Below are 11,341 nucleotides of genomic sequence, written 5' to 3' on the forward strand. Positions count from 1 at the left end.
CAAACCTAAATGCGGGTGAACAGTGACCCTTTAATGAAAGTTTTTGGCAATCCTACCCTTCTTCGCCTCCTCGGCCTTCACATTCTGCGCCGCAACTTCATCATCGCTATTATCCCCATCCTCGTCGTCAAACCTGAGCTTCGATCTCGCTGGAGCAACATCGTCGAGGTCGACATTGGCCCTCTTAGCTTCGAGAATCCATCGACGCCGGTTTTCAGATTGTTTCTCCAGCTACTGGAAAATGCTGTTTCCGTTGGCGCTCATGATGCCAAGGACGAGCTTGCTCTGATTGTTGATTACTTTGGTGTTTGATTTTTTCTTCTTCCTCAGGCGCTTCGCGGTGACCTTCTGCTAGTCGTGGTCGTTGTTGGCATGTGTGTGATGGATATTGTTGTAGTCGTTTATGGCGGTGGATGCGGTGTCGTGGTGGTCGACGTTGGCGATTGATTTGAAAGCTACAATGTGATTTTTTCCATGATTTGGTTATTGATGTTGAATTTTCTCGGGAAAATTGAAAGAGAGATAGAGACGGGAAACAGAACTGGGAAAATTGAGAGAGAGACAGAGAAAGGAATTGAAGCTTGGTTGGTAGGACTGGATTTGATAAATGCATCTAATTAGACTACTTTCAAGTACATTAACAATATTGTACTAATGAATCATAGCTATTCAATCTAAAATATTTCAATTGAATTAGTTTGTCATACTAATTAATATTTAAGATAAAATTTATAAATATTTTTCTTTTAAAAATAAAGTATATTTAGTAATTCACCTTTATTTATTAAGAAAATTAAATTAATAGTACATCTAGTATTATACCCTTTTTGGTCATTTCACACAGTCACAACTGTTTTACATAAAAGTTTACCAAACACTATTATACTACTTTTTTTTTTTTTTTTTTTTTTCCAAAAGTACTTTTACAAAAAAGTTTACCAAACACCTTGCTGCTTATTCTTACAGCACAGCAGAAACAACTTTTTTCAAAGCACATCAATATCAAACCAACCCTGAGAGCGGCAATACCTCAAAACCCAAAAGGGCTAGAGAAGAAGTTAACCAAGTTAGACTTTGGCATCTTAAACTTGGACATGTAAACTAGGATAAGATTCGCAAGATGTCGAAAGACAGATATCTGAGCCCATTGGGTAATGACCACATGGGCACTTGTGAACATTGTCTACTAGGGAAGATGTCTAAATCTCCATTCACTGGGAAAGGAGAGTGGGTCAAATATATACTAGCGTTAATCCACACAGATGTATGTGGACCTATGTCCATCACATCAAGGGGAGGTTTCTCCTACTATATCATATTCACCGACGATTACTCTCAGTTTGGCTATGTGTATCTTATGAAGTACAAGTTAGAATCCTTTGAAAAGTTCAAAGAATTCAAGAATGAAGTAGAGAAGCAAACTGGGAAACAGGTAAAGACCCTAAGATTAGATCAAAGGGGTGAGTATCTGAGTACTGAATTCCTAGATTATCTCAAAGAGTGTGGAATATTATCACAGTGGACTCCACTAGGAACTCCTCAACATAAAGGAGTTTCTGAGAGGAAAAACTGAACCTTGATGAATATGGTTCGTTCTATGATGAGTTCCGCTAATCTACCAATATCATTCTGGGGATATGCACTATACACAGTAGCTTATTTGCTAAATGCAGTGCCTTCTAAATCTGTTCCACAAACACCATATGAGATATGGTATGGGAAGACGCCAAGTCTTAAACATCTTAAGATTTGGGTTTGTCCTGCATACGTTAAGAAACAAGATGCAGGAAAGCTTGAAGCAAGATCTGTTAAATGTTATTTTGTGGGTATCCTAAACAAACCTATGGATACGAATTATATCACCATGACGACCATAAAGTCTTTATCGCCAGAACTGCTATATTCCTTGAGAATGAATTCGTTCTCAATGGAACTGGCAAAAGAATAATGGCATTGAAAGAGATTCTTGATAAGCCACAAACAAGCAATCAACAAATGGACAACCCTGTTCCTAGACCCCTAACTCCACGTAGATCTAAACAGGTCAACAAGCCACCTAAGAGGTATAGCTTGGATAATGACTTTGGGGACTTGCACCTTCTAGGTGACAATGACACAAGAGGACCCTAGAGACTACACTAAAGTAATGTTCAACATTGATTCAAAGAGATGGCAAAAGGCCATGATATCCGAGATGGATTCCATGTATCAAAATCAGGTCTAGACTCTTGTAGACCCTCCATAAGGTATAATACCTGTTGGAAACAAATGGGTCTTTAAGAGAAAGATAAACGCTGATGGGAACGTGGAGACTTATAAGGCTAGACTAGTAGCCAAGGGTTACAGGTAAGGAGAAGGGATTGACTACAAAGAAACCTTCTCTCCTGTAGCCATGATTAAGTTAATTCGGATTTTGCTTGCTATAGTTGCGTACCATGATTATGAGATATGGCAAATGGACATGAAGATGGCATTTCTAAACGGTTACCTAGAGGAAAAGCTCTATATGACTCAACCTGAAGGTTTCATGTCCAAGTTTGAAAAGACTAAGGTATGCAAGCTTCAGAGGTCCATTTATGGCAAGCCTCCAAGAGCTGGAACATTCGTTTTGATATTGAAATCAAATTGTTTAATTTTACTCAAAACAAAGACGACAATTGTGTTTATCAAAAGGTCGTTGGGGATGCAGTTGTATTCCTAGTGTTATATATAGATGACATATTACTATTCGGGAATGACACTGCAATACTTTCTTCTGTAAAAGTGTGGTTGTCCAAAACCTTCCACATGAAAGATTTGGGAGATGCATCTTATGTGCTTGGGATAAAGCTCTATCGTGATAGATCTAGAAAATTGATTGGATTATCCCAATCTATGTACATAGATAAGGTGATAAATAGGTTCCAGATGGAACAATCTAAGAAAGCTTTTCTTCCTGTGAGACATGGAATTCACCTTTCTAAATCCATAGGACCTAAGACTCTTGAAGAAAGATGGCAGATGAGTGTTATTCCTTATGCTTCCGCCATAGGAAGTCTTATGTGTGCCATGATATGCACAAGGCCTAATATCGCATATGTTGTGAGCATTACTAGTCGATATCAATCTAACCCAGGATCAGAACATTGGGTAGCTGTCAAGATGGTCCTTAAGTACTTAAGAAGAACTAAGGACATGTTCCTCGTTTATGGAAGAGCGACAGAGTTGCAAGTGGAAGCCTATATAGACACATATTTCCAATCTAAAGTCGATGCTAGAAGTTCCAACTCTGGATATGTGTTCCCTTTGAATGGTGAGGTTGTTAGTTAGAAAAGCAATAAACAAGTTGTAATTGTTGATTCCATGACAAAGGTTGAATATGTCACTGCAGCTGAAGTCGGCAAAGAAGCGTTCTGGATGAAGAAGTTCATTACTGAACTTGGAGTGGTTCTAACCATTACATCACCAGTAACTTGTATTGTGATAATAGTGGAGCGATATCTCAAGGCAAGGAACCCAAGGCTCATCAAAAGAATAGGCATTTTGACAAATGCTTTAATATCATTAGAAGATATGTCGCCAAGGTGAAAGTCAACATACTCAAGGTTGCCTCAGCCGATAACGTAGCAGATCCACTAATGAAGCCAATGTCTCAAATCCAACTTGACCGCCATATGGAAAAGATAGGTATTAGATACATGGGAATATGGCTTTGATTGCAAGTGGGAGATTGTTGGAAGTATGCCCACAAAGCCACTCATTTGATGTAATAGCTTTTGGAATACTATTGTGTTAAACTATTATATGTTTAATAAAGGGCAAAGCTTATTGTTAATCACTATTTATTGTATTATGTGTTTAAGCAATAAGGGAATCCAAAGAATGCATTTAATCTAAGAGAGAAATGATGTAAGTAAGTTAGATTAACGAGACCTTTCTTTTATGTTCATTCCTAAAACGTTCCTAGTCATAGGATTGTCAATTGGGCATTGACAATCCACTAAGGTTAGTATGTGTTATGTTAACTCAAGCGTAAGTATGACTAGTCCCATGTCATTTAGTGTTGGACGCTGAGACAAGCACATAGGTGCTCAAAAGGTAATTAAGTACACTGAACAACGATAAAAAAGGAGTTTGAACATACATCTCATGTAAGAACTCGTAAGTTGCAATATGTAAAGTAGTCTTTTGACCTAAGGCATCATAGATATCTAATGGTTACGTCCTTGATCTTTGATCATGTTAAGGGCATTCCATCGAGAGTGTCCACGACATAGTTGGGGTCAAGCTATCTAGTCATGTAGGCATATGAATGCACAACAAAGGATCTCTAACCTTCCATGGTGGAGGAAGAATACTCTGAGATATGATTTGGGAGTCTTTGGCCAAAGCATACGAATATGACTTAGGAAGTTTGTTCCAAATCATATTCAATTGAATCATATAGAGAAGTATCACATTGGATAATAAACATGAAACAAACTATCACTCAAACAATGTGATTAGGAGTATTGTATTAGAGAATGACCGTATTGCATGGCAATTGTAACTGGATAGGTTCTCCAACCACTTTTACTTAGCTTGGGTAGCCATGACATACTGCTAGATGTCACCTATGGTTTGTGGAAGCTTTGAAGATTAGCAAACACTAATCTTCATCAAAGGGAGAATTGAAATGTTGTTTCAATTCACAATCGATCGTTAAGAGTAACAATCGCCTACTACCTCACTAAATGGAACCTAATGGATCGTACACCGAGTAAGGATGGATGTGAAGATATAAAAGAGACGGATAATCAATTAAATGGTTTAATTGAGAATGGTCAAGATTAATTAATTAGTTGATTAATTATACAAAGGTTTGTGTTGGGCTGTTTAAGTTAGTTTTGGGTTTCGGGACCCCAAAAAGGTTTTTGGTCCACAAGGCCCATTGAGTTTATGTTGTGTCACAACTAAAACGAAATGGAAAAATAGCCCAAAAACAAAGCTAAAACCAGCCACTTAGGGAGATGGCCTAACGGGTTTTTTAATGATGTTGGATGACCTAATAGGTTTTTTAATGATGTTTCACTTTCGGGCTATTTTCAACCCTCTGAACCTTTCGGTTGGAGATGGCCTAACAGGTTTTTTTAATGATGTTGGATGACGAGAACAAATTTGAGAAGTGAAACAAGACATAACGAGGAATGAAATTGATCAGTTTGGAATAAACTGATAGTTGATAAAACAGAAAAGAATAATACGATTAAAACCCAAAAGTAAAGAAAAAGGAGAGAAAAATAGGAAAAGTAGCTTGAATAAACCAATAAAAACCACAACCGTATCGAAAGGTCTGACTACTTTTCAAATATTTATGAAGGAAACGTTGCTCCCTTTCCCACCTTTCCTTGCGTTCCATGGACTCCACTCCTTCCGTTCCCGCTGATCAACCCGACGCCGCAGACCATGAAAACACCACCACCACAACCACCGTTGATGCCAACCCCAACCCTTCAAATCCGGCGGTCCCAAACTCTTTGCCGGGTGATGCAAGCCCAGAAAAACCCATCGGCAGGAACAAAAAGAAGGCGAAGAAGAGGGTATTAAGAGACCCTTCTGCAGCGTCCTCCTCTTCTTCTGCTTCAATATCTTCGGGTTCGTCTGTCAGAGGAACACGCGTGGCGGGCAAGCGCCGAACCCCTAAGTTGGTTTCCACGGCGTCTCGAAGAAACCCTAATGCAGACGAGATTGCGTTTCGGCTGGGGATGTCAATTGCAGCTTTTGTTGCCCAGGTCACATTTTTTCTATTTTGGTTGTTTGGTGGGTATTTGTTCTGTGTTTGATTTGCGAAATTGCGGGTTTCGAATAATTAATTGATGTTCATATAAATTTTATATCTTTAGTTGAATTTCGGCATTCGTTTTTGGTGTGTGTGGAAAAGTTGTGACATTTAAGCATTAGTTGTTTGTGATTTGGCTTCTTCAACTCTCTCGAAGTTTATTTTTTTTTGTTATTGGACTCTGGAATGGGCTTTAATGCAGTTGAAGTTTGCGTAGCTAGGTAACTGTGAGCTGAGTTTATGCTTTAATTCAAAGAATTATGTCGTTAGTTTCTGAAATTGAATCGTGGATGATTTGGATTTGGTGGCCGACGCTGCGTTATTTTTGTAGTTCACAATGTTGTGTTGATATGAAGTTTGTGTCTTTTGATTTCATGTTTAATAGTAATGAGCTTCTTTACAAGGATTGATGGGCAGTGGTTAAATAGGTATTGGCTGGTGGGGATTTATATGTACAAAATATTGTTAATTGTCGCTCTTTAAGGAAATATGGAACATATTTGGGTTAGCCTGGGGTTGCGGCTTGTTGGTATTTGTTTATGTAGCGATTCTTTTTCTGGTTTAAACGTGATTTGGTGTTTACGAATTATAGATTATGAGTATATTATCTTTGTCTTCTATTTCTTAAGTAATATGCTCCTGCGTATGAATGTGGATATCGTGTTGTTGGTCCTGTAAAGCTTCAGCGAAATGGATTTGTGAGGATGTAATTACAGATGTGGTCCATGCTGAACGTAGAAATCCTATGTCAGTTGAAGGTGCTTGGTGTTTGTTTTACATATTCTAGCTTTATTACTTTATGGCTGAAACAGTATTTTATTCACATGGTATTATTTTATTTTTCGTGTTTTTGAAAATTCATTTGGTCTTCATCTTTAATTTCTTTTCTTTAGTCTTGCCTCTTGGGTTTTTCTGGTGTTAGTTTCATGTGGTCATTCTTCCTCCAGCTGTTACTTTCACGTGGTGATTCCTATCTGGCTAATTGTGGTTCTTTCAGAGATAACTTCTATGCTTCATTTCCAGTTTTTGTAATTCTGAGTAAGTATTAAACAATGACAATTTGGGTTTGATGCTTTCTCATTCCAGATTCTGGAAAGGAATGGTGAGCTAGGTGCAGGGATGTCGTCTGATCATCTTGCTAAGGTATTCTTCTTTCCATCCTAGACGACCTACATCAACAATAAGCTTTACCTTACACCATCAGTTATCTGTTTGTATTTAATTTCTTTCATTTTCAAACTTCACTATTTATAGTTAGTCCATCGGACATGTAATTGACCGTTACTTGTTTACTACTAAAGAAAACTGCATGTTCATATGGCCAAGTTACCCTTATAGTGACATTCTGGCTTGTGATATGAGGTGTTTTACTTCAATTGATGAAATTGTTGTCACACAAAAAGTGAAGCCTGTCTGTAATGGTGGGGTTGAACTTTTCTTTTCTCCATCCTTCATATAGTGTTTTTTTGTTTTTTCTCAAATTAAATTTAGATAATAGGGAATCAACTAATATAATCTTTCTGTAATGCAGATATGTGCTTCAGCTGTCAGAGAATCTTTAGCCAATGTAAGCCAGACCTAACTGCTGATTCATCCATTGAAAGTGGTTTTAGAAGTTCCTTCTTGTCGTTCATAATCAACGCCCCACAGGTCCTAGATGCTAAACTGGTATTTATCTTCCTTGAATGCCCATGTGCCAACAGGATTTTGGGAACACATTTGATTGTTTTATCAGGAACTTTGAAGAATCATTTGGAAGCACCTTGAGGACTCTAAAATCGATCAAGGAATCATCTACAGAAAACAGGGGATATATCTCAAGCCACCAAAACATGGACAGGTCAAATCTGCGTGTGCCTCATGACGAGCATGATGATTGTTTAAGAAGAGAAAGCAGTTCTGTTATAGAAGATTGTCACTCAGAAGAGATTCCCCACACTAATGCAACCCTGGGTCATTTAAATTATAGAGACGAAGTACAGCAGAATATGTTAACAGATTCTCTTAATCTGGAGCTCTCTTTGCATGGGCAAACAAACCAGTTGGCTTGTGTTTTCCCAAGGATTTCTGAATCTGGAACCAACCAGTCTATTCTTAAAACTATTGGAAAATCTGTCATGGAGCAAGCCCGTGCAAATGACCTCAAAACATTGGAGCTTAATCTTACAATACAAAAAATGAAGATGAAAGAGACACAACTGGATCTCCACTATGATTCTAATCAACTGGAGAGATCAAAATTTGCTATGGGCATATCAAAGCAATCGTTTAAAGCTGAAAAGTTTAAGAGTCAATTAGAAGACATCAGACATGCTGAGCTGCTTCGAAGGTGTAATGACTGTCTAGTTTTTGGTTTGCTTGTCATGGCTGGATTCCTGATGTATGGTGTTTATGTCTATTCATATGAAAGACTTACAGAAGGAACTGCATCCTGTACATCTCCTTCAACAAAGGTATTTCGTTTTTTCTCTCTGGCTTTATCTGATTTGGTACAAGGTTCACTTATTTGTCAGTGCTGTTATGACTTGGCTTTCCTACACAAGTACACATAACCCTGTTGACAAGATGTTGCAAATTGTTTACAATGTGAGAGAATACGAAGACACATTTCACAACAACAACAACAAAGCCTTACCCCACTAAGTGGGGTCGGCTATATGAATCCTGGAACACCAATGCACTTGGTTTTGTGCCATTTCTTCTGTTAGATCTAAGTAGTCCAAGTCTTTTCTTAGGGTTCCTTTCCAAGTCTTCCTAGGTCTTCCCTTAACCCTTTGGCCTTGAGCCCCTGTCTCGTAATCACATCTTCTAACCAGAGTGTCTGAAGGTCTTTGTTTCACATGTCCAAACCACCTTAACCGATTCTTTCTCATTTTGTCTTCAATTTCGGCTACTCCCAATTTACCTCAGATATCCTCATTCCTAATCTTGTCGTTTCTCGTGTGCCGACACATCCAATGAAGCATTCTCATCTCCGCTACACTCTTTTTGTTTACATGTTGATGTAGGAAAAATACTGAGACACAGTATGTAGGAAAAATAAATCTCTCATACTAAGCTGTATGTATGAAAAATCAGCAGCAACCTCTTTCTTGGTCGCGTTCATAGAAAGATCTTCAAGAACAGCCAGAACTATTCATTGGCTTCAGATTTTTGGATCTTTGGACTGTTCATAGAGTTACATCATCAATTGATTCTATGTGAGAAAATCTCATAGGAAAATATTTAGGATTTAATTTTACTATAGAGGGAAGACAATCCGATGACCAGTACTAAAGAAAATTATGATTAGTTGGGCTTATTAGACGACGCAAGCTAAGAAATTAGGTTCACTTCATTTGGTTTTATTCTTTTAAAGCTATAATTTCAGGGTTCAGCTATGTAGCTTTTTAAATCTTTAGAATTTAAGAATTTGGTTAGTCAAGTTTGATTATTATTGCATTCTGTTGTATTGGTTTTTAGGATAAACTACGTTTTCCCCCCCAAGGTTTCGGGTGGCTTTCAAGATGGACGACAAGGTTTTTGATGTTATTATGTTAGCATTTGACACCTGAAGTTTTAAGATTACATTAACTAAAAGCTTTCGTGATGATAAAGTTCGGTTTTGCTTAATTGGTGACGCAGCAATTACGAAATTCATTTTTTATGCTAACGTTGGGAAGAAGGTTAATAAAAAATTTAAAAGCGCAGAGATAGGTAAAAACTAATAGGATTTAAGATATTAATAAAATTATTTCTTGTATGGTTTTTCTTCCACACACCAGCACAAAAATGGGTCCCACAGTTGCCAGTTCCCACATCATCAACTTAAACAGCAGAAGTAATGATCAATCTGACAGAGGGTTAAATACATGAAATTCTAAAACTTGACGTTGTAAGTTTAAAAAAACTGAACGTCGTGGCCGACTTTAAAAACCAATTCCAAACCTTTTGGAAAATGTAGTTATTCTACTGGAAGAAAAATCATATGCATGAAATATGATGTTTCTCCACTTCATGCACTAACATTGATTTTTGTCTGGGAAATCTTAGTGATTCTTTTTTGTCTCAGGGTTCGAAGTCTTGGTTGAGATGGGAAGCCTGGGATCCAATGACATCTTTCAATTCATGGTTTAATGTTCTATGGTGTAAGGTTCAAGTTTTATCTCGAGCGCTAATTGGTCTCTTAACGATTGTTGCAATTACTTTCGTCTTCCTCCATTGCTCAGCAACTGCAAAACGGATAATGCCAGTAACTTACATAGTCTTGCTATTGGGACTTTTGTGTGGTACTGCGGGCAAGTTCTGCATAGACACATTAGGAGGGAACGGTAATATTTGGGTTATGTGGTGGGAGATTTTTTGCGCGCTGCACTTCTTGTGTAATGTCTTTACATCGACCTTGTACCTTATCCTGTATGGATCAGTTGATGCGTCCCAAGGAGCAAAAAGAAAAACAAGGTTACCATACTGCATCCGGCGAGTGGTGTTCTTTGCTATTTTGTTTCTGCTTCTTCCAGTGTTTTGCGGCCTCTTGCCTTTCGCAAGCCTTGGTGAATGGAAACATCATTTTGTGGTGTGGGTCACTGATCTTGGTTACTGGTGATGAAAGGTGGCTACTGGAGTGCTGAGACGAGCTGCTTCTTTTTACTCAACGAGGTAGCTTTTGAGTAGAGGCCGGCGTTGTAATTTGTTTGTAAGTTATGGGAAGCTGCCGTTGTATCATATGCCGGAATAATCAGGCTGGCATTGTAATTTGCTGTGTACTATTAGCATTTTGAGTGTAGTGAGAGGGGGGGGGGGGGTGGTTTTGCGGCCAAGGGTTGGGGGCTGTTTAAACTCTTGATGTGTATTATCAGATATTCAAATGAATATATTGCAATATCAATTAAATAATTTTAACTGGTTTTTGTTATTATGTCTATGTAGACAAGTTAATTTCGGTGAAAATAAATGTTCACCAATGCATTAAATTTCGGCATGCGAGGGTTTACGTGGGATGTGAGGACGGATGAGTCATTGAGGACACATGTCGACATTTGGTGGAAAATAACTAGTCAAGTACCACTACATGTGCTGATTCTTCCATCAACGAGATTAAGTCATCATGACCATCGGGTCAACAACACTCCGCACCTTACATTTCGGAGATCGAATCAGAGGATTCAAATTGTAAAGAGATTGTAACCCTAAACTTATTAATACAATTATTAGTTTGTACATGTGTTCTTGTTTCATTTGTTACAAGATTTTTGTGTTTATAGTCTACTGTTAACCTTTTTTTGGCATATTGTCGATTAGCACTGTAAATCTTAGTCATATTTTCATACACTTACAAACAGATGTGTTGCCACGTGATATCACGGTTTATAAGTATTACTTTCACTTGTAAATTAGAGACCTTAAGTTTGTATACTGTGAATGACGAGTTCAACTCCGTATTTTAGTATATAAAAAAATTTAAATGTATTAGGTTCGATTCACAGGGTCTCAATGTTAACGACTTCACATTACTCTAGTGACCTTAATTGTCATTTCACAAAATAAAAGTAGTATTTTCCTTCT

General features: G+C 37.8%; 1 protein-coding gene across 1 annotated transcript; it reads left to right on the forward strand.

Annotated features, from left to right (window-relative positions):
* The first annotated feature begins 5,261 nt into the window (after window positions 1-5,261).
* LOC125471067 (protein CPR-5) lies at window positions 5,262-10,678 on the forward strand. The gene is made up of 5 exons (XM_048570937.1): window positions 5,262-5,750; window positions 6,884-6,940; window positions 7,329-7,364; window positions 7,501-8,250; window positions 9,849-10,678. The coding sequence occupies exons 1-5, from the start codon at window positions 5,376-5,378 to the stop codon at window positions 10,380-10,382; spliced, it is 1,752 nt and encodes a 583-aa protein (XP_048426894.1). The 5' UTR covers window positions 5,262-5,375; the 3' UTR covers window positions 10,383-10,678.
* The last annotated feature ends 663 nt before the right edge of the window (window positions 10,679-11,341 follow it).

This window comes from the organism of the source record quoted next, unplaced genomic scaffold (genome assembly GCF_019419815.1).
Source record: "Pyrus x bretschneideri cultivar Hongxiangsu unplaced genomic scaffold, Pyrus_bretschneideri_v1 Contig56, whole genome shotgun sequence".
Classification (NCBI taxonomy): domain Eukaryota; kingdom Viridiplantae; phylum Streptophyta; class Magnoliopsida; order Rosales; family Rosaceae; genus Pyrus; species Pyrus x bretschneideri.